Source organism: Aulostomus chinensis, chromosome 16, assembly GCF_037954235.1.
Source record: "Aulostomus chinensis isolate RoL2024-O1b breed Wild chromosome 16, RoL_Achi_v1.0, whole genome shotgun sequence".
In the NCBI taxonomy this organism is placed as follows: Eukaryota; Metazoa; Chordata; class Actinopteri; order Syngnathiformes; family Aulostomidae; genus Aulostomus; species Aulostomus chinensis.
Genome location: NC_141335.1, coordinates 24,233,883 through 24,258,337, shown reverse-complemented (window position 1 = coordinate 24,258,337; position 24,455 = coordinate 24,233,883). Strand labels below are relative to the sequence as shown.

Genomic DNA, 24,455 nt, shown 5'->3' with positions numbered 1-24,455 from the left:
TCTCTTCAATCACTGTTTCGTCGCTGTCAGTGCGACAGATGAATGTGTTTATGGATCATCTTAATGCACATGCTCATTGATCCTGGTGACCTTTTTCTGTTTTAGCTGATGACAAAGAGGAGGGGAAGGAGTCGACAGGTAGAGGAGGCGTGAGTGATAAAGTATCTCTCTACAAAGGAGATATTACCGTCTTGGAGTTGGACGCCATTGTCAATGCTGGTAAGGAATCTGCCCTTTGACCCTTTGGAGGTGTTGCTGCTTTTTATGCCCGAAAAAAAAAGCTCAGCTATTAAATTGTCCTTTGCTGCCCTCTGCTGGTGAGAGTCTGGAAGTACTGGTTCTTGCAGCGTTACACAAGATGAGTGAGACAGGAGAGCATCTGACGTGGTTGATCGCTCCTCTCATTGAAGAAACGTTTAGATTATCATGTGACCTTTCATTACTTTAAAAGTTGTCTGCAATTCCAGCGCTTTTTTTCTGCTGTGTGTCTGTAAAACTGGGAGTTCATGACTCAATGAATTTTGATTTTGTTGACAGCGCTTCTCATCCGATCTGTCATTAATGTGGTGTGTGTGTGTGTGTGTGTGTGTGTGTGTGTGTGGGGTGATGATTATTGGGCTGCTGGCAGAGAAAACACAGTAAAGATCTATTAGTGAGTGAAAGGGAGCGTGTAGAATCAGTGTGGGTTTGCAGAAATGCCTTTTTCAGAGATCTGTCTTAATGTTATGTAATTTTCTGCAGTCTGCTCACAACCTACTCACAAAGTCAGAGGTGCCTACACCTGTTGCCTCTGCTGCCAGTGCTTATGAACATTTTGTAGCTATAGAGCTTGATAGCCCTAAACCTAAGCTATATAGCAGCGTTATATCATGAAGGTCTCATTTGGCTCTTTCCTGTTTTATTTCACAACCTCTCTTTCCTTGTTCAGCCTTTGCAAAAACAAACTTCCACCCATTGCAGTCGACTAAGTAGTGAGCATGTTGTGTGAAATGAATGCTCTCTAATTTATGCAAAATTAATTGATGTGAAAAACAGACTGCTCTGTTGGATAAGGCTAATGAATTTAATCTTCTATGTAAATAAGCCACCCTGAGGAGGGATGGGTTGACATTCTAAATCAACATCGGCATCTTGTGTGAGACACAGATGCCGATGTTGGTGCACGGACACACACCTGACATTTAACCCAAGTGTCATGGCGTCATCTTGCTCCTGTAACATTTGGACTTGGTGTTATAGCTTGGTTTGAGTTGCTGTACAGTTTGGTAATAATAACAACAAGTCCGAATGCCTCCCCCCCAGTTTAAACATATTTAAGCTCTGTAAACATGGAGATTAGAGCAGCAACAATTGATGATTTTTCTTTTTTGATAATTGATTCAGTCAAATAATGACGCAAAGGTTTATTTCCCTCAAATATTATTAATCATATCCTAATTTCTGTCAAAAAATTAATAGCAATTGGATTTTTAATTTTTTTTTTTTATTGTGTTTTCAGGTTTTGGGCTGTTGAGCATTTTTCAAGTACTCTTTTTTTGTTTTTAACATTTTATAGAGGAAACAATTCATCAAGTTTGAGTATAATCAGCAGATTCATTGAAGATGAAAATAACTGTTACTTGCTGCCCGAAAAGAAATGGAACGATTAATTAGACTGAGGAGCAATAAAACCCTCCTGTGCACAGCAGCGTTCTCGTCGTGACAGCAAATCAAGTGTTTTCCCTGAACAGACGTATGTAGGAGGGAAGGGGAAGGCCGTCGATGTAGATGAGCAATGTTTTTATAAAATGGCCAGAGAAACAACCGGGCTCATGAGAATGAGGTTCAGGAAGGAACTGCTTTCTGTTGTAGACTGATGAATGCTATTGTTGCACACCGGCGGTTCACTTCAACAATAAAATGCTGCCAGACGTCCAGGCACTGATTGAGCCACATTTGGCTAGAAGGCAATTCATTCTGTTTAGCAGGCTGTCAGAGGGTCTGGAAGGTTGAAAGAATTGCTGAAGCCTTGTCTAATTTTCATAAGTCCTCAGCAGTTGGCACACACACTCTTTTCATTCTGCAGGACCAGCTGTCTTTGTACAGGTGGTTGGATTGATAAGAACATATAGTGGTGGACTTTACCGCCTAATTCTGTGTTACCATCTGTGACAGCACTGCTCAATACCAGTAATATGTAGTGAATGGGAATCTTAATACGAATGGAACTATCCAGGCTGTGTTTTTTTGTTTCCCTGGCACTGACGCTGCTGTGCTGCAGCCCTGCATCTCATTATTTCCATGTCTGCCAAGAATAGCTTAAAAGTGTATTACTCATATCCAGTAGGTGATGATTATCAATAATCCACAGCATTTTCAAAATAGTGTTTCCAGACTAGTTATTTGTTGAATAGAGTGGGCATGCTCCTGCTGCAGGGGCTCATGCCCATATTTATGAGAGAGACACAGTTCGGCGCTGCATGTGAACAAACTGCGGATGTTATACAAGGTGCAAAGATAAGATCTCTGCCTGGATAGTTTATTAAACTTCTCGCCTTTCAACTGCTTCCAATCTCTAGCCTGCAGTATTTCCATTTTCTCATGCTGTTTTTCATTCAGGCCTGGCATCAGTTGGCTGCTGTGGAAGAAGCATGGGACTTGTTTTATTTAGCAGTGTGAAGGGATTAGTCTAAATCTAAATAAACTACCAGGCTATCTTTCCCCCACCTGTGTCACACAATACGTTCAGGGATACCACTTGTGTAAAACTGCATCGGTAGAGGTTTTTAAAACTGTGTGAAGAAGTGGATAGCACTGTGGTTCCACACTAAATAGGTGTCACCCAGCTTGACTAGGTGACAGTCTGAGTGTCTCAACCCTGTGAGTGACTGGCGACCTGCTCGGTGTCCCTGCCTCGCCCAAATGTCAGCTGCAGAAGGTTGAGACGTTCAGCTAAACGAGCGTAGAAACACGATGAATGCTGATGCTTCAGGAAAAGAGCAGAACATCCACAATACCCAATCACGGCCATTAAAATAGGCCATATCTTGAAAAACCGGAGTTCCAGAGACATTGAATCTCTGCCAGAACGCTCACCTGCTACCTGAGTTTGGTGTTCTCTTTGCTTCCGTGGTTGCTCTTGGACACAGTACCAGTACTGAAAGTTCGAAGATGGAATATTCACCTTAAACTTGTTTTATAAGCTGAAAGATGAGAAGATTTTCCAAATTAATTAACTTTTAATTAGGCTTCACTTTATAGTCTTCTGTACTTGCCGCACTCACAGTGTTGCCTCATGGTCCCTAAATGGTCAGCTCGTCAGAAACGAAGAAATTTGCTGTGTTTTCATTTTTTTCATGTTGGAAATTTTACGAGCCAGTGGTGTACAGGAAAACGGTGTTAAAAGTTTTGTCGTAACAGCATCAATGTGTGTGCTACAAAGGAGCGATGGCTGTGATTTTTACGGGCCCACTTGGCTCCTCTGTTATAGTGGCTGCCTATAGCTTTTAGATGGTGTCAGGTTTCTTTATGTGCTCTATTAAAGTTTAATTATTAGGCTCATTGAGTTTTTAATTCTTCCTTAATTCTGTTTGGCTGGAGGTTGGACAGGAGATGCTTAAGCTGTCACCTGGGTGAGAGCCTGGAGAGAGAGCACGTGGGTTTGCTGTGACAATGGCTAACCTGCAGGGGTGCTGCATATCATGACTAGGCTGCAGCATCCAGCCCCCACAGATGGACCAGCTTAGCCTGCAGTTTGCAATGAACCTGGAGGGGTCTGCAACTCTCCAGCACTTCTCCTGTTCTCGCGACTTCCGCCAAGCAGCACGTGCTTTGTAAAGTTTCTTTGTCTCTCAGCAGGTTTACGCAAAAACTCCTGAGGCTGATATTTCCCCAGGAAACTGATGAGGGGGTTTTGAAAAGGCCAAAGAAGAACCCGTATAATTTTGGGGCAGATTAGTCATAGTGCCACCTGGTGTGAACAGGAAATGACATGGTTCTTTTATTTGCACTTTGATGTTCTGCTCCCGTGGGTCGATCAGGTCCATCTCAAATTTGGTCAGACACACCTTAAGAGCTTGGGTTGCATTCAAATTGTCCGTTTTTCTGCGGAGGGATCCAAACTGAGTGATGTGACCTGGAAGAGTTTCTGCGGCTGCCATGATGAGAGCTGTTTGAATTCCGTAAAACATTGTGGAAAGGAGCTTAAGTGCGTCCGAGGTGAGTTCTTTGAACAAAGGATGAACTGGACCATCATTTCTGAAAGGAGAGGAGACGTGTAAGACAACAATCAATCAACAACATTGGCAGCAAGAAACAGGGGCCATCAGTTACATTTCACCCTTCGTCTAAAGCGCCGACATGCACGATGGGTGCAAAGGTCTGGTCCAGGGTTTGGCTCAGCACAAGTTTGTAGTTTCTGATGGACGGAATGGACTTTTATGATTACCTCCCAACAGTGGATCTCAGTACTTTAACTCAGTACAAACTGTAGTCTAGACAGGATCTAAAGAGTATGGCTTGTTTTCTGTGAGTATGGAGGGCTGCGATACTGTAGTCGGTAATTTTGACAAATACCCTGCAATTTCCCTGATCGCCAATTCATCGACTTTAGTAGGCTTATAACTCTGGATTGGTTTTAGACAATGACAGATGGATTGAGAATATCACGCTATATCAATGCACGTTGAATCAAAATGGCAGGGTTCAATGCGAGTTGAAAGGATGCTAAAATTGATTTTGAAATTAATGAATATCATTACTGATCCCTCTGCGTGGCAAACACAATATGGCTGCGATTTTTTTTCCCCTCGTCTTTGACTATGGAGTTCATACGAGTGTCACCATCCCTCTCAGATCAGAATGAGGCCATAAAGATAGCCGTGAAAAATGGAGACGACTTCTCTTATCGTGATGACTGTGGTAATTATGCACAAGGGTTGACTCCTAATCCATTACCCGCTGTAAACCTTTCCTATCGTTATGTATTAGATCATTTTTTACAAAAGACAATTTAGTGTGCACAGGGAATCTTGTTATGAATTCACTGCTATAAAGAACCTGAAGGGGTTGAAAGGTAATTGCTATTCAGGAGTATGGAGCCGCTCGTCCTGCAGTCATCATCGGTTTGATGTGAGTGGTGACCCTCGGGGCAGAAAATCACGATACGCTGGAGATGGACCCTTAGACGTTTGTTTTTTTATAAAGCAATCGTTTTAATTAGTTTTGCTTGGCACTCAGGCAGCATTATTTACCTTCATGGTCACGCAAGCATAATGTAACATACAGTAGGCTACATGCCCCGTGAATACAATGCAGTCGGTACAAAGTAACCTATCATTTATTCCCCATGGGGGAGTGTGTGCCATCGTGAAAATCTAAACGTGTTGACCAGAGGACAAAGCTCTCCTGAGTTACATGAAATTGCATTCTGAATCACTTAGTTGATATTATTGCAACTGCTCCTAAACAAAACACTGTGTGGTTATTGGTGTAACAAGGACTTGACAAAGGCTGGGTTATTATTTATTTGAATTTGAGGTCAGATTTGAATAAGAGGCGGTGGTAGCAAGTGGCAGCATAGCAAACACCCTGGATATTGATGTGTGATGTCCAGAGAATATTATGCGGCTCTTGGAGTCGCGAGCCTTAATGGATAGTATTGCCTTATTTATTAGGGAACGACTCGCCTGCAAAGCAGAAGGCATCTCAGAATGAAAAGTAGATATGGCATTTTTATTCTCTGGCTGAGCTCTTGGTCTATAGACAGACTCTATAATGACAGACTTTTCACTGTCACACTTCCCAACTTTAGGGTGCTTTTAAAAGTCTACTGGTAATCTATGACAAAGTATTCTTCTTTTCTGCCTCTATGTGAAAGCCAATAGTCTCTTTTGTCATTGATTTTCTGTCCAAATCCTTATTTTACCGTCTCTGTCCTTAAATGTTGTTGGAGAGACACAATGATACTGGAATGGAGCAGGGACTTTTTTTTAGTTATTGCTGAAAAGGTTGTCTCACTGATGAGCCCACACAGTCCAACACCGGACTCGCTGAAGAATGGTGTCAAATTGGCAATCCCTTCTGCTGAGGGGATTGATCAGACTGATGATTCTGGCAGTTCCTGTCGGATCAAGGATGTGTAGCACAGTAGTCGTACAGCTACGCTCCAAGCACCCGCGCGGGTCTCACTTTCACTTCAGTTTTCCAGCGCATGCATGCAGATGCATACCGACACATCCGATACACAAGCGCTTGAGCTCGAGATACCACAGCAGAAGACTGGTAACTTCTTGAACAAACTTGTGATTGTTGCCCTGTCACACAAAGAATGAAAATCAATGCCCCTGCCTGAGAGAACTTGCTGCTCTGTTGAACAGTGAAATGACTCTGGAGAGTGTGGCTGCATTGGGTCCTGCACTAAAAGGTCCAGTTAATCGTGTTAACGCAGAGAGCGATATGGCACTAGCGCAGGGTTTTCCTGGCCGTCAGGGTGTACATGTGAACTGAGCTGACCGACTGGCCCGTGTGTTTCCCCTCCTAAAGATTTCAGCCTCATCTGTCTATATATGGTGGCAGCCACTAATCTCTGTGGTCTAACGTGGCTGAATAGAAATAAGATTTCATCAGATGTTGCTAATGGACGCTAATCAGGGGAATTTGTGTTGGTTTATTGCACTTGGAGCCTCAAACACTTCTTGCCCTGGTCATACGTTTTGTGACCCAAGCCACGCCTCGCACCCGAAACACAAACACCTCACTCAGCTAACGCCGTCTTCAGGGACAGTTGCCAACCCTCATGAAGAGGCCAGTCATTCAGGTCCGGCCCTCATTTAGTCAGTTATAGTTATCAAGGTCAGAAAAGCGGCTGTTTGCTTCCCTGCCTTTTGTTGCTATACCCTCCTCCCTCTCGCCTCCCCTCCACCTCCTCCTGTAACAAACATTCAGAACACCCTGTTTTATGCTGCACGCAAGCCAGACCGCATCCATCAGACCTGTGAGTAATTTAGAGGGTATTCAGACGGGAACACAGAGTCTGTCTAAATGGAGGAAAGAGTCTCTAATCAGCTTTGTATCTCTTTCTGTTTGTCTACACAAGTTGAGGATTTGATGGTAGTGTCTTTTGTGTCTGGGTAGTAATGACATACATAGGTTATTTATAGAGTGTTGGAGGAATAAATTAGTTATACAAACAACCAACAGAAGCATTACCTTTCATTTTGTGAAGGAAATTTAACTTCAAGTTTAACATCCCGTCGTCTTTGAATAAAAGCATTTTTGTAGTTTAAGAATAGCCTGGAGCCGGGCAATTAATTAAATTTAATTTTCTGCTAAAATCCTCCCATAATTGTGAAAACAGGATGATAGAGATAGAATCATTATTGTGCTCTTGAAGGCATTTTAGTTCTGGTTTATTTATTTTTTACATCTACGTATTTATTTGTTTTTCAGTGCAATCGTCTCAGTTCAGTTATAATTATCGCGACCAAAATAGTCTTGGATAGGGTTTTTTCAGCAGCCCTAGCAGTGCCATCACTAAGAGAAAGGAAGATAAAACTCTCTCTGAGTGGGTACATGGAGATAGTGGTTGCAAGAAATATGACTCACATCAGCACCCCACGCATATAATATGAGGGGGCCTGCCTGTGTGTGCGTGTGTTTGTATTGTGTGCGTGCCGCATTTATTATCCTGAAGATATAGATGAAAAAGTATAAAACATGTGAAGCTTTTATTAAAAGGCAACATCAGTTCATTGGATCCAAAGCCCTCCAGCCTGTTCATCTGATCACCTGTAGGGGTCACTGTGGCTCCATTGAACAATCCCTGACATTTCTGACGGCGTCTCAGTTTGAAAAGTGGGATGAGTGAACTGGTTCTGCATTTCCGATGGATACCCCCCCCCCCCCCTCCCATATTTGTCTTTAGAAGTGTTGGAGATGACAAACGGAAATTCCGAGACATCCTATAGATTTTAGAGAGAAATGTCTTTCAGAATGGAGCTTCCTGATATAAAATGAATCGCAGAGGCTGATTTAGGAGCTCAGAACAGGGTTTCATATGTTACACTCTATCACAGGACGTGAGACTGTGGCATGTTAACTTGTTTTTGGATGGGGCGATAAGGCGTGTGTGCGCAGTTGTTGCGTGCTCGGAAGGAGGGAGTGCGTCTTTTTTATCTGTGAGAGAATGTGGGGAGAGGCTGGCTGAGACGTGTGAAGCATGGGTGAAGGAGAGGGTTGGATAAATCAACCCCTGACTGATGACTGTTTCTCTGTATAATCCCCAGGCAGTGTGCCTGTATTTCACCAGTCTTCACACCCCTGTTTGAACACAGATTCCTTCTCTCCTCTTGTCCTGTGAATACTGTAAACATTTGTGAAAACAAACAGATGCAAGCCGCGCAATAGCGCCCTGAAAAGTGTACACCTTAGCAGAAATACTAATGAGCTTCTTGGTTACAGGGCTGTGGTGGCAGGGTTCTCTGTAATAGCTGCCTATGTGTAATGGCCAGGTAATGGTAATGGTCTGGGTAATGAGCAACATAATGTTACAAGTAAAGGAATATAAACCACATATTTTAGAGAGGGGATTTTTTTTCTTTGAAGGATGTAATTTTCTTGCACCACACACCCCATTTGATAATGTTATGCTGTAGCTTCACAGTCCTTGTTTTGTCAGAGATTCAGAATAAATTCATGCTCTCCAGAAAATGTCGTCTTGTTGTAGCAGGAAAAAAACATTCCAATGTAGCATTACTGTGACTAAGTCTTCAAATTTGAAATTCTCCCTAGAACATCAACACTTTATGGAGATATGAAATTGTGCCTTTTCCCACTATTTTCCTGTTTGCTAAACAGAAAAATCATTCTGTATAAGGGAGCCTCTAAGGAGCTGAAATGAAAGACTGTGGTGTTTGCTGAGAGGCTTTAAATGAGAATACAATCCATGTAACCCAGGGCAAACCATTCAATATCTGCGAGCATGAAGTTTCTCTCAGAGCCGAGGAAGCAAGCAGGGGCCAGCTTTGTAAATGTAGCACTCCACCGCCTGTTCTGAAGGCACATTACGATTCACGGTGACATTTGCAAAAGCTTATTCTCGAGTCCTTTTAAGGTGAAGGTTGGCTCCCTGGCAGTTAAGGCAACACCGCTATAAGAGGAGATGTAAATGGGAACGTTGCTGAGGCTTGGTCAGACCCGTTGTCGGTGCATTTCACGATGGAGTCCAAACATTCATGAAATTCAGCATTAAAAGCAGGTTTCAAGTCAGGTCGTGCTGTATTTTTCTTGCTATTTAGTGAGTATGATGTAAGCATGGAGATGAGCTGAAACTGGCAGGTGCACATGCAAGCAGAGCAGCACAAACATGCAAAACGTCATGACGAAAACACGCCTTTGTGGGAGATTATTACTGTGAACATCAGGGAGCCCAGGTGGCTTCCTGCTGCTCCTTTAGATGTACTTCTGTGCTTTCAGCTCCATCCAAATTGTGTTCAACTCTTTTGGTAACACTAAACACAAATACAGAGCATGTTCATTAAAAGCAGGCAAGCAGAGAGAGGCCGTATGCTGTTGTGCTGTGACACAGATCATTTATATCACCTGCTGTATTGACACACTTTTGTTTCTTAAATTATTTACTTTAAAAGTTGCCTGCAGTACTTGTAAACATTTTGCATGTGTACATTAATGCCCCTGCATACGGCAAAAGTCAAGGGACAATGAAGTGGCAAAACTCCGTGAAGCAGCTTCATTGTATTTAGATAAAGGAGCGTGAAAAGAGACGATCCCACACCTGAAAACTGTTTTCTAGCCGTCAGAATCTGATTTAAACAGCATTGTGCCAAGGAGCAGGCACATCTGGCTTATAAATGGAATGGCAGATGACACTGATTGGTTAAATACATGTTACACCCTCAACAGACCTATAATTACTTTACTGACTAATTACAACTCCAGCGTGCACCTGACTTTGTGCTGGACCCATCTGAATGGATTGGACACGCCCCAGAATGCACTCGCGCCGTGACCTGGCGCTCTAGAATGTATAAAATAGGGTTCATGTAATATTCCCGAAGAATTGGCTATTAAATGCTTTGACCTGATATCGCAGCTGAGTTGGTAATTTGGTGAGGAGAGAACCGAGATTCATCCCCATTAATGAGAACCAGGCGTGCTTGTAAGAGTAGAACCTTTTTATTTCCGGTGGCGAAGCAGCTCCGGCGTCCATTCGAAGTATTGTCGTATGTGTAACAGGTCAATTGGATGCGTGAATTCAGTGGTCGAGATGATTTCTCTCACTCACACCGTGTCTGCGGCTGCACACTGATCAGGCAGATGTCCCGACCTGCAGGCTTGTGTCGTTTGCTGCTTGGATGGTCACCATTGGCAGGTGGAGGGTTTTTGGAGGCAAGCGGGGTCAAATTGTAGATCCTGCTGGATGTAGCTAGTAGCAGCATGGAATGGTTGAAGGAAGAATTTTGGCTCCTTGAAATAATCTTGGTTGAATTCTTGATCTGTAAACCCAGAAAACCTATTTTCATTATTAAGTGGGTAATATCTTAAAAAAAAAAAAAAAAAAAAGGCATATTTTAATAAAATTCATCAGGTCAAAGCATTTTCATGAGAGAGAGAGAGAGAGAGAGAGGCGTTTTTAGGATTTTTGTCCTAATCTCACAGTTTGATTGAATAATTGATGACAAAAGTCAGTGAGAAATACAGTTGGAAAGAGGGAAATATAGTCAGAGGCAAATAAAAGGAAAAGTAACATTACGTTCCTGAGTAATTTGCAGGGCTGCGATGGGCTGACGCCACTATCACAAAAAGATGGAGAACTATTCTTTTACAGGAATTGTTCGTGTTCACTTTATCCCCATATCACCTCTTAGGTTATGTAACATGATATCTTGGGTTACTTTGTGTCATCGTGGCTGCATTTTAATTCATATTCTCAGTTTATACCTTTTGGAGACCCCTAAAATATCGACACGGTCTCGTAGGAGTATAACAACACAGTGAACCGGACATAATGTAGGCGTTTACTCCCGCACATAATATGATGTCAAATAGCCATTAGCAATCTTTAAAAATGCAGAGCCCATTGTCCTGGAGACGTTTATAGACTCTGAATGTTTTTAGACTGTTATACCCAAATGAGGTTTTATAGCAACATTCCTAGTACTAAACCAGAAAACACATAAAATCCTGGAGAAAGGCGTCATCCATGGGCTGCATCAGATACTTTATTTAAACGCACAAGTTTCAGTATCAAGCCTCCTGTAGAGTGAAAAAATGGAAAGGAAAACGTTTAAAACAACGCAACCTTTGAATAGTGACATTACAACAAATATGCTACGTTAGTAGTAGTAGTAGTAGTAGTAGTAGTAGTTGGTGTTATCAGCTAGTTGACAAGGACAAAAGCTCCATTGGTCCTGACCTTATGGACCACAGAATGCTCACCAACGCTGATTCAGGGGAAACCCTGTTGAAAATATGCTGACTCATCGTTTTTCTACACAGCGACAGTGCAATGTAATATCATGTTTTATGAAGCTGCACATAACTGGCAGAGATTAAGATGACTTACAGATGGGGCTGAACAGCTAATTGACTTGTTATTGAAATCGAGCGCAAACCCCAAACTGAAGGAGCTGCGATATTTTTTTATTTTTTATTTTTTTGATGAATAATGATGACAAATGATGTTACAACATACCGGCAATGAAGCATTCTGGCGCCGCGGAGATTCCCCGCATCACATCATCATTCTTAGTTTCTTTTTTAATCGTGAGTCTTACAAGAACGTCTGTCAAAAATAACGGCGCTTTGATTTTCTTTGCGCATCGTGCAGCCCCAGTGACAGACGTGGTAACTAATATCACCTTCTTAGACATTCGGTTTTGTAAAAGTGCGATGATGCAATATGTCACCCGGATGAATCGACCCGTGATGAAGTTATAATTGAACCCGCTTTATCTGTTGCACAATCATAATGAAGAACTCTCTCCAAAATGCAATGAAATCCAGCAATCAGCGGCAGCTCTCGGGGGCGACTTGGCTGCACTGTGGATGCTCTCGTGCGCGGTAATGACTGGACATCCTGATGGAATGGATTTCCCCTCTGTTGACACAAGTGATTGTGTGGTTACTGTAGGGCTCTGGGAAATGTGGACTCATTATAGACAAAGACTTTCATTCAGCTTGGTAAGAGGGACGAGGCCAGCTTCTATTGGCTGTTATGAATGGCGAGATTTCTTTGTGAAATGTCTGGGAGATATGATTCCATTAGGCTTGATGGACTTGGAAAGATCTTACTGCTCACAAGTTAGCATTTGATGTAACTACCCCGCCAACAATGAGGACTAATGAACTCCATCAGCTTTCTACTTCCAGATCCCATTTAGACTAATTTATGAGGAAACGATCTCAACGCTGTTCATCACATACGTTGATAGAAGCAGGTATTTTGCTGGCTTTATCCCTCCGCTTGGTCTTCCAAGGTCGCCATTCTTTGAATACTGATAATATTGAGTTAGATGTTTGACCTGTCGGTCTGACACACATTCCTCACATGAACTAAACAAATGCAGCTTGACTAAGAAGTCTGATTGGATTTTTGTCTCCATGACATAGTGGCATATGTGAAGGAATTTCAGTTGAGCGTAGAACAAGAGGAGACGGAGCAGAGAGCGCCGAGGCCCTGGTGCCAGTGAATGAAGAGGTGGTTAATGCTGCAGGGTTCAAAGGGTTGCTTCCGTGGAGTAGTTATAGACAAGCTGATGATTTGTTGTGATGTACGCAGTGAGAGCGGCGAGGCCTGACTTGGAGGCTGTGCAGCCTCCAACAAACTGCATTTGTTTAACCTCGCTCAGCTGTAGAGGCATAATGGGATGATGGCTCCTGCCATTAGCATGATGAAACGGACAAATAAGTGACTTAAGTGAAACCTACTCAAGTAACAGGCTGCAATTTGGTTGGCCTTTGATGCCTCCGTTGGCTATGGAGACAGTTTAATCTCTTTAATAGAATCTTGGTCCCCCGTCCATGCGCAGACAAAACAGATTAAGGTTCCCAGTAGACGAAGACCTTTGTGATGGCAGAATTCCCAATGCCATGGGTGGCATTTGGGTGGTGTGTGTGTGTGTGTGTGTGTGTGTGTGGGGGGGGGGGGTAGGGGGGTGGGGTGGACCAGCAAGAAACTCTCACAGAACTTGGAGCCTATAGGAGAATTTTTTTTTTTTTTACTCTTGTACTTACTTATTTCTCCTTTTTTTAAGTCATTGAATTCATTCCATACAAATTAAATAGGGAGAATGAAATTCACTTTTTTTTTCCCAGCGAGATCCCACAAAGATGACACTCTCCATGTCATCACCGCAAGGAAGGCAAATTGATGTAAAGTTGGAAGAAAGCTAGAACAGCTTAAAACACTAAAACACGTACAATAGATTGAGAGCGTTACCTTGTCTGCAGAGCAGAGGAATCTCTCTGTATTATAAGCTGTATCTAGGTTACTGCGTTATTGTGTTGTGCATGATGGTGAAGCTAATTATATCTCCAGTGGCTGAAACTCAGGCTGTTGTAAATAGTCAGCTCCTAAGTAGCTTCCTCACAGACCTCTCTTTGATATGAGCACCAAAGAAGCAATCCTTCATCCTCTTCCTGCCTTGAGCAGGTGCTGATGTGTAAGAGTATAATTTTTAGCGGATGAATGTGGGAGAGGAAAGTAAAATATCACATGTTTGTCATCTCAGTTTTTTGCCATCGGTTGAAGACAATGTGCAGAGACACAGTGTATTTATAGGTATGCTCTGAGAAACTGCCAGGTGAGGGGAGAAAGGAGCACGATAGAGCGATAAGAGGACGTTATGACAGACAGGGGACTCAGAGGAGGCTGTTGTGTAGCCTCAGCAGAATTAATTTCCCAAGTTCTGTAGATAATCGGACTCTACGTGGCCATCCTCCAGCACCACGGTTCCCCAGTGGCTGGGCCGCATTGCTGATGAAACGCATCCCATTACAGCTGATATGAGTGTGTTTATGCCGTTGTAGATGGGTGTCTTGAGTAGGGAAAAATATGGCACTAGTAAGGAACATTTTGCACAAACATCAGCTTGGAAAACTTTTGTCCTGTAGACACAATTATCCCTTTTAATGACCCTTTAATCACAGGATATCTGCTCACAGGGCAGACGCACAGATGTTCACTTTCGGTTGACTAATATTTTTGGCTTGACAATTAAAAGTGAAAAACAGTCGAGCCCTGCCGCACAAACCTCGATCACGCGTAGAGACAGCTGTCGGTTTTGTCAGGTTTTTGAATTATAAATGTGACTAAGTGGCTTGTTAATTTGTGCTGATCGGCTGGTTATCTGCTCAGAAATTTGTCATGTTCCATGTGTCGTTATCTGCGTATTTTTTCAGGCAGATTGTTATCCCCCCCCCCCCCCTCACTAATTCTCGCTCAAACACACTTGGAGGAAAATAAAAATGCAATTTAGCAATTTTATGTTTTCATTCAGTCCATTAAAGGCGTCCTGGAAACCCGAGAAACTTGAATGTTTCTTCAAAAACTCAATAAATTTAAACAAAAAAAACCAAGTATTGTTTGTAAATAAACTTCCCATGAAGAACATGTTATTTCAAAGGGATGGGTTGGCGTTGCTGCGACTAAATATCGGCCATTCGTGTTTGTTATTGCTTCCTCGAGTGACGAATAGTTGGTAATGACCCCGACAAACAGTAGCAGTCAGTCCCTTTTATGTCTATTGGAGGTATAATGCAGTTTTAAAGTAAATATACACCCTTTTTCCTCTTTCCTTTTTCTGGTGTAGCACAACAATGGCTGATTATCCGCCTTCACACGCCCATCGGTTGACTCACAGCTCAGATGCCGAGTTATCAAGGCTAAAAAACAATGAGTCGGTGGGATTGTCAAACGTTCTTGTTAGATGTCGGCTCTAGCGAGTTTCTTGTTTGTCATGGAGGTGTACTCAACGATGCTTGTTGAATAGAGTTCCCACAAAAAAAAAAAGAAGTCCAATTACCTCATTAAGTCACAGGAAAGAAAAAAAAAATCAAAATAGGATTTCCGTTTTCGTCCGACTGTTGAGCATCAGAATGAGATCATACGTATTAAATTCAGCTCCTGAGAAACGGCTCTCATCTTGTTTCAGTCGGATCCTAATCTAAGATCTTAAAATGCTCTTGTTTCTATCACTGCAAGGATCTTTATTTGTTTGAAATAACCATCTCTGGAGATAACCGTAAGATCCAGAAGGAATCTTGATGGGCTTACAAATGAGCTTTCAGAAATTTGTCTCAGTGATCAAAGTTTCAGCTCTCTCTCTCTCTCTCTCTCTCGCTCTTTTTTTTTTTTTTGCCCTGAGTTGACAAACTTTTATCAAAAAAGAGCCGAAACAAGATTTGCACATAAACTCGAGTTTTTCATTGATTTGTCACAAAAAATGTTGCATGCCTCCTGAACAAGAGCGTTATTTGTGGAGCAGGGAGCCCTGCTGGGCCAGCTTGTGGCGGTAGAGGGAGGGTGATGGCGGCACACGAGTTGTTGTCACAAAATGTCAGAGCGATCCTACACGTAGATTTGCAAATTTGCCGCTTTGGACCAAGTTGTCGACAGGCTGAGAGATCTTCACTTCAAGGCCAACACAAAAAGACCGGTATTTCACTGCTGGAAAGATGGTCTCTTCATAGAAGTCAGGCATGTCTGACACTGGTGGGGTGTGACGTGGAGAGAACAGCACCTGCCCCAAAAATCCAACATCAATGGCATTCTAGTGTTGGTATCAAAATGCTACCTGTACAAAAAGTTAGACATCACCTGGCAGGCTTTCGCAGGAAGAAGCCAGGGTGCTGTTGGGGTGGTTTGAGTGTGTCACGGAGGTGTGTATGGAAAGAAAAATGAGGGATTCTGATCCTGTGCTTTTATTTTGAAGGTCAGTTCAATTTAGATTGAGTCGCAACAAGTTTGTCCTTTTAAAAAAAATAAAAAAAAAATCTTAAATTAGGCTGCTGATCGAATGTATCTACGTCACGCGTCTGCTGCCACCTGCTGGTCATTCTGGTTTTTTATTATTATGCTGTTGTGTTTTGTGACGTGATGATTCGGTCAGTCTCAGGTCCAGACGGCACTGTGTTGAGAAGCCGCAACTGAAAATGTCCACCGTTGAAATATCCGTAATGAAATAAAGAAAAAAAAGTGGTTCCTGAGGACGGAGCAGTTGAGAAGTGTGAGAGGGTTTCAGCTCTTTTTCATTAGCTTTGATCCACTAAAGGTTTTGGTGACGCAAAAAGAAACACAAAAGACAAAATTACGCAACTGAACACTCACGGGCTTCTTCTTAATTACACATAAAATGCCATCTATTACCAAAACAACTGCCATAATTCTGCCTGACGCCGTTGGCAGAGGTATTGTTTCAACTTCATGGTGAATATTGAGGTTTCAGTGCACTGGGCTACACTCCAGTCTTTAATATTTTGGCTACTTCATTAACATACCTGAGAGGGGCAGGATATTAGAATCTCAACGCAAAATATTGCACTCCAGTGTCACGCCGCTACGACCTCGGTGACAAGCACAAAGTAGGACTGTTACCTTTCGGACAGTGTCAGTCAAAACTAGAAGATTATAAGATTTGTTGAAGTCGAGTCCGTAGCAGAGCGCCGGTCGGCAGGTGGACTTAATGAAGTAGCTGAAGTTTGGATCTTACTGTCGTCTCCAGAGTGGATTATATCACACAAATGAAGATCAGTGCAGTGAGAGATAATCAATTTAAGCTCGGGTTGAGGGATTAGAAAATGGCCAAAATCTCATATTGATGTCAACTTAAGCTCATTTATGTGGGGAGGAAATAAATTGGACAAAGAGGAGCCGCTATTTTGAATCTTCCATTACTCTGGGGTAGCAGCCGTCCTGGCAGGGCTTTCCAGAAGGCGTGTAAAAGTTTAACTGCATTAAACGCAAACTGCCATGGAAGCAAATAATGAATGCTCACGGTTCAGTCTCATGAACAAACTCGGAGCCTCGTATCCCCTGATAATGCAGCATGCAACAACAAACTTATTTTATCACCTTAGCTGCTTCCACCCCTGAGGAGGACGCAACATGTTGTTAGTCACGACCCACATCTGCTGCTTCTCCGGCAGTCCTCTGGGTTTTTTATGTGTTTTTCATGTTTTTGTTAACACTATTTCCTGTGCGCACTGATGAATGCAATTGTGAGGAAAAACCTGTTTTAATAAAAGAATAGTCCTTTTAAAAAACATTAATAATAATCAGCATTGACTGAAACCAAGCCTTTTCATCGGTATATTTTTATTGATTTCTCAGTGTACGTGACATGGACTTTGGCACAGATATTCCATCTGTGAGTGCACTTGGAGTCATGAAGGTCCACAGCAAAAGAATTATGTTTTTCTGAAGCGGAGAGTCAGAAAAACGGGTCAGAAGCAGAGAAAATGACGAAAGAGAATAAAAAGACGATTGTGAGGCCCAAAAATGTTCCCCTGGGAATTCTTGAAATTGTATTATCTTTCTTGCGAAAACCCAGTGTGAATACATAAATGAATTACATGTCATAGGTTTAACAACAAGTTATTTATCACAATATTTTCCACATCACACTTGTGTGGGTTGCACAGAGGGAGAGGACGGGCTCACGCGTCCCAGCTCTCAAACCAAGGTTTAGAGTGAACGCAGACCCGTTCCCCTCCTCGGCAGATGAAGGTGAAAACAGCCTTCTGATGTCAAACTCCCATCCATCCAAATGAAACCACAACAAGCCAAAGCTGCTTTTGAGAAGAAGAGACTATAAGGTTGATTAATGAGCCTCTCCACAAATGAATACAATTAAATGATTTCGCGTCTAATTGTTTGGATAGAAAATGTACACACTTTCCCCGACAAATGTTTCGAATGCTGGATATCACAACATCTCATATTTTATGCCTTGGAGAGTGCATCAAACCCCGTGGTGCAGAAATGTATATATTCATCCCAAAAAGCAATCACTTTTGAAGTATTTTATTTCGCTCCTGACTGTCGCGGTTAAGCTCCCTAATTGTCGTCACACTCGGAATCAGTCTTGCATTACGAATGGAAATAACAGCCGCAATGATAAGGAACACAGGGTAGCAGGGCCGCTACCTGTCACGTGCTCAGGCCGTGTGATTTGAGAGCTGCGGATCAAATTCAACAAGGATATCAAACCTGACTTGTTCAATATTGAAAAACACCTGACTGACATCTTGCTTCTTTTGTCTGTCACGAGTCGGTCTCTTCCCACACAACATACTGGAGTTTCCAACAATTTGAAAGACAGTCCGCGTGTTTGTGCTGGTGATTAACAAACTGTAGCGATATCGGTTGTGTGGTGCAGCGCTCAAGTACTCATTTCCTAGTTTCCAGTTGTAAATTCATTAATCGGGCAGTATTTTTGTTGTATTTCCATCAGATTAAATTGGTGGGCTGCCAACGCGGTGAGCAGAAAAATGGCAACACCTCAGTGTAATGCAGTTTAATTAAGCAACTTGTTGCCTTGATCAGCACAGCAAACGCACTATTAACCAGAACCCACCACTGAGCTTTGTGGGCCTCATGATCTATGCTCCCAAACAGGTGACGTTTGGTTTAACTTAGCCAGGCGACGGTGTCACACGTGTTTCTGTAAGTGTGTCTGACCTCACGGCGTAACAGAGTAAAGTCACGAAAACAGCCGCGCAGTGATTTCCATTTAGAAGACAACTCAATTAACTTTGGTCCAATTAATGATGTCTGGGCCTCTGAAATTAATGAAGAGGTGCGTCAGAGCAGGCCAGAAGGATGGAAGGAGAATGAGAAGGTCAGGCGGTATTTTCACGGTTCTTCTTTCATTGAATATTTAAAATAGGATGAGCTGAAAGAGACACAAAGTCCTCCTGTAAAACGTGTGATTTACGAAAGTGTTTTCTCAACAGTCACAGCCAGCATCAGTCTGTTAAAACTGGAGGCTGATTTATTGGATGAATATTATTTTTAATTAACAGATGAAATGAAATTAAAGGTGCACCGATTGATTTGCTGGTGACTCATCAGCCCCGACTGAATACCAGTTTATTAGCGGCTCACACCGTGCACGTAAAGATGGCGCCAAAGCCGCACACACGTACTAGCGTGGCGTCAGAGTGTACACATCTCGAATGATACATTACTGGCTTTGTAAATCCAATACGCTGTAGCTTAGCATCTCCCAGCTTAACATGGCTCATGTGAAGAAACAAGCAAAGGCTAAGCAGCTACAACTAGCGAGGGGGGCACAGCTGGTAGTGGGCATGTTGCTGCTATCCAGAGATGAAGACCACTCCAGGAACATTCGTGAATATTCAGCTGGTCAGTCACAAGAGGGGTTTCTGTTTCCTGATCTGCACTTTTAGTCTTATCTGAAAAAGAAAAAAATACCTCAGGTATTGGAATGTAAAAAAACTTGTTTTTTTAATGCAGAATTTGATTTTTAATGCAGAATTGGATTTTTCTCCTTTTGTTGTATCCATCAGTCTTTTCTAATGTGATATTTCATAATACGGATCAAACATAATTAGAAGCTTGACTTGTGTGATCTGATAACGTCTGCAGGGATGTCTGTTGTTGTGGTTGCCATGACAGCAGGCTAGCTTCATGACCTCCGCATCTTCAATCATGTGAAACTAGACAATTATTTCCTATTTACTGATTGCATTTTGGGCAATGCCAGGCTAACAAAGTAATTTCCCTGCAGGGGTCAAATAAGTCATTGTGCCACATCACCGTTACACACCACACACACACACCACACACACACACACACACACACACACACACACACACACACACACACTGGTCCCACACTGGCCAGGACACTCATTAGGAGCTGAGGACAAGGGCACGAGGATTTTGCATTGTTTGTCATGCTAGCTGTTAGCCGTAATAGCAGATTTAAATCTTTATTCAAAGCGCCTTTGAACAGCTTTTGCCTCCTGAAGAAGTAAGCTATAAACAAACAGACAAAATATCCAACAGAGAGAGGGCAATGTGATGTTTACTCATCCTTAGACGATTTGGCAGCCCAAAATGAAGATATTTTTGTTGATTTGTTAGACTCGTGCAAGTTGGCATCACATAGTCAATCATTTGTTTAGCCGAGCTTTCTCAAGCTGTGCAAACACACACAGTGCCGCTTTTTAGTAGCAACCGGGGAGATCATTTGCTTGTCCCAAAAATCCATGTGTGTATGTTTCAGGTTTGGAAGTGTTAAGAATCTAAGTAAACCAGCGTGGCGCGAGGAGTGCATTGCATCCCCCTGAGAGCGTCATTATGGCGAACTCGGTTTAGGCTTTCACTCTAAATACCAGCTGTCGCCTCAATCACAACCGTCTGCTGTGGAACGCTATCGTATCTAGATGTTCACACTTTCTTTTTCTAACGGGTCCCTTCCTTGTTCTCTGCCTAAGATGAGGAATGTCTGCGATAAAGCATGAAATTAAATCACCCTGACAAATTGTTTTTTGGGGGGCTGTCAGCAAATAATAATAATAATAACAAAAAGATAATTAATTACATGTATTGTAATTAATTGTAATGAATCCAATTTGTCAATTTTGGCCTTTCAATTCAACTTGAATTTGGTAAATATGTAATTAAATGAATGAATATACTTTAGAGGGGGGAATCTTTTTTTTTATTTTAGTCAGAACCGTTTTCACTTGTAACTCACTCATTTGCAAGCTAAATCCCCACACGGGGACAAGGATGCTCTTAATTACATTCTTTTTCTTTTTTTTTTTAAAGACTTTTATCTAGAGTTGATGAATTAAAATAAATCGGTTATTTTACCAACCACTGCATTCTGGGAGGTTTTGTCTTCTTCATTATTGTTCGATCATTTCACTGGAGAGGCCGTCAGCGGCTGGAAATGTTCATTTCTCTACAACTTTAGCTCATGAGCAGTCATGACTGTTATGGACATTACTACCTGAATCATTCAGTGATTTAAATACTTGGTTAATTTTTACAAGCAAGCCGTAGTTGATTACAGCTCCTCTGCAGGCGAAGGTGAATGGGAACGTATTCCTGGTAGGAGCGAATACTCTGAATATGTTCAGGGACGTGCTACGACGTCAAAACTTCAGCTGGTTGCACTTTAATAAACACCGGTGATCCGTGTGCTCCAGAAGCCTCTTTTATTCTGCTGTTTATCATAATTAGTTCATCTCCATCTTGTATGTCACTCTTTTGAAGGCTTCCGCCACGATTGGTGAAGACCCTCGAGAGTTTTGACAGCTGCACAGCTTTGCAGAGAAAGTCTTCTGATTACCTTCAACCAGAAGGTGAGCTTTTTGGTGATGCTTGTCTGTCAACAGGATTATTGACCCAGCAGATTGGAATGATACTTGGAAGGTTGGAGTACGAGCCAAGAAAAAAAAACCCCAAATGATTGGATACTGGAGCAGGTCCAGGTTTTTTTTTTTCCCCTTCACTCTGGTCATTAAGGTTGTGAGATAGGGCGAGACGGGGTGACATCACACAGAGAGGAGGAGGGGGAGGAGTGTTTCTCACCAAATGTTGTCAAACCTTTTCAACTTTGCTTGTGGTCGGTGCATTTCCCTTTTTTGGTTTCTTAAAGGCCGCAGGGATGTTTGAAGAGGCAAGGCGGTGATTTTGAGTAGCTTAGAGGGAATTTTGTCTTTGCTTTTACCCCCATCTCTCAAATCTCTGTTTGCTCTTCTCCTCTGAAGAATGTTCTAAAAGGCTTTTCCTCATCTTAGAAATGTTCTTCTCGGGTGTTACACTTAAGTAAGGTGAAGATGCTTGTGTACATGTTATTTTTGGGCTGATTCCCAAATTCCTGGAGCTGCAGGTTTGATGGAGAGGCCCTGGAAACTTGTGTGCTTAGAGATTAATCATCATAAAAAACAATAGACCTGTTCTTCTCCTTGCCAAACGGTGCATGAGAGAATGCATCGCGCCTGCCTTCATTCTTCAATTCCCTCCATTGCTTGTCTTTTCCCTACTGAAACAGTTTGATGGGTTACAAGTTACGGTGATGGGAGGGAATAGGTTGGCGTCTCACATCAGTAGCCTCAGAGGCCACGTCGTGCACATTCACACGTGCACCACACGATGTTGTTGTGTGTAGGCGAACATAAGGGTCAGGTCCAGCCTTCATTGGAGAAAATGCACTCAATTGCAATTAGTGGTGAACATATTCTGCCGTGCACTTACCCTTTGATTGCGTTGTTATTGCGCAAAGGCAAGATAGATGGCCTTATATTTGATGATGTGTACTTTTTCAATTAGCAATAGTTCTCCGGGTCCGTGGCTATGTGTCCCACAGGCACGTTATATGAAGCAGACAACCTGAACAGAGCAAACTTAAGTTAGGATTCATTAACAATTAGCCAAACTAGAAACACATTGGATGCTACAAGTGAAGATTGGATAGAACAAATGGAGGATTTTGTTGTCTCTGACAGTGTTTTTCAACTCAGTATTCACTGTATAGCCAGCCCTCACGTCAGAATTATTGATTGTAAAGGCTTTTCCTTCCAAGAGACTGCTGTAAAGTGGAAAACCTGACTTTTTTTTTTTTTTTTTACATGACATAATTGCGTCATCCTTCCAAGCATGAGAAGCAAAAATCATCCTCTAAAAAGCATGTTTAGCTGTGACGATGCTGATAAAACTATTTGTTGGAGTACCGTGAGGAGATTTCGACCATTCAGATGCATTTATGACTACGAGGCAGTGTCCTCCCAGCCAGGGCCCCAGCACGAGGCCAGGAGGCGGAAGATGAATACCTGATGGCTACACTCCCCAGGCATTACTAAATGAGCAAACTGGCAGTTTACAGCTACCTCTCAATGTAACCTGCATGTTTTATAGATGAGGAGAATCTCACTAACTGTCAGAGAATGAAAGCACCTCTCAGGATGGTACCATAATGGCCTCTCAGTAAAATGAGACAGGGCTTTATGGGTGTTTATCATTGCACATTTCTCCAACTTTCTTTTACGGCCCAAAAGGAGATGGCAGCAAAGCTTGAGAGAACGTTGGAGCTTTTATTTCATTAGCCAATATGTCAGATTGATCAGAGAGCATGAGCAATGTTCCGGTGCTTTATTATTCAGACAGCAATGAAGTGAGAGCGCCGCTGGAAAAAAAGATCAAGTAAATACCTACCGGTGTCTGCTAACTGCTGCTTTCCCCACAGGACTTTTAAAGTTATGCTTGTTTCATGTGCTGTTTACATGTTGATGACGGCGAGCCTTGATGCCTTTCTCTTTGTGTAGTGCTTATCAAACCTTTCACCCCGCACTTGACATGATTTTACTAATCATAGGCAAAGATATTAGCTGTCAAGAAGCTTTTCTAAATTCTCTAAATGCTTATTCTCATCAAAGTGTTCTAGGACCCAACTCAGACATGCCTTTTTTTTGTCTTCCAGTGATTGAAATAGTTTAATTTAAATATTTTTGTGTGAAATATGCAGAATTAGCCCCTGAGTTGTTTTCTTGTCAGAGAGGGGGAAAAAAAAGGAAACTATATTAAACCTTGGGTGAAACCCTGAAGGGCTCTCTCAGTCCCAAATAATGAAATTCTTTTATTGTTGGATGAGTCACATGTTAGAATAGATTTTTTTTTTAAAAAAGGGCTGTTATAGAAACATTACATACCAATCAATACAACAAATCAGATGGCAAACAAGGTGAGGAATAATCGTGTTACTCTTGTTCTTTTTTTTTTTTTTTTAACCAAGCGCTTTGTGAGATTTAAGCACAAAATACTGTGTCTGCATTGGAAACAATGTAAGAAATACAACTTTGAAGGTTTCACTGCATTTGTCTTCTTACCACTGGGAGGTCACCAGGAGCTAATATGCCTGAGAAGTGCTGAATTAGCTTTAAGTGGACAAAGATGGAGACAATGATGGAATCAGCAAGCAGGTAAATCAAAAGGACTCACAGGGAAGCTAAAAGGGCTCATCAGTTTTCTCAATTAGTTGGCTGCTGGGAGACGGCGACTGAATCGACTTTGGCAAAGAGGTGTTATTAGAGTCACTTGGAATGAATCGCCAAGAAAGCCAGTGTCTTTTGATTCCAATTTTATTGGATTCTGTTGTAATAAAAGAATAATCAGTAATCCATTTGATGGTATTGCTGTTTGAAATCGTATTCTTCTTATTGATAATATATCAGGGCTTAACTCTACTTTCAAACATTTTACTGCTTTTATTTCTCAGACTTTATGGTTGCGATTAATTACCACCCTTTTATAGCTCGGCACCCTCAATGCTGCAGCTAGCGGTAGATGTGCTGAGATATCGATCAGCCTCTGCCTTTAAAAGTTGTCTCAGAATCAGGTGTGAGAGGGCAGGTGTCACGCGCTTCTGATACAGATCAGGCACCAACGGGAGAAAGATGAGAGCCGCTAGCCTTCCTCTTGC

The 24,455-nt window shown here is 42.2% G+C and overlaps 1 protein-coding gene across 2 annotated transcripts in view; it reads left to right on the top strand.

The window, feature by feature from the left end:
* The window catches only part of macrod2 (mono-ADP ribosylhydrolase 2), a 439,675-nt gene that overhangs the window by 8,884 nt on the left and 406,336 nt on the right, over positions 1-24,455 (top strand). For both annotated transcript variants that reach the window (XM_086180851.1, XM_086180850.1), the window contains exon 3: positions 106-219. In XM_086180851.1, the coding sequence (XP_086036977.1) occupies positions 106-219 (114 nt within the window). The remainder of the gene's footprint in view (positions 1-105; positions 220-24,455) is intronic.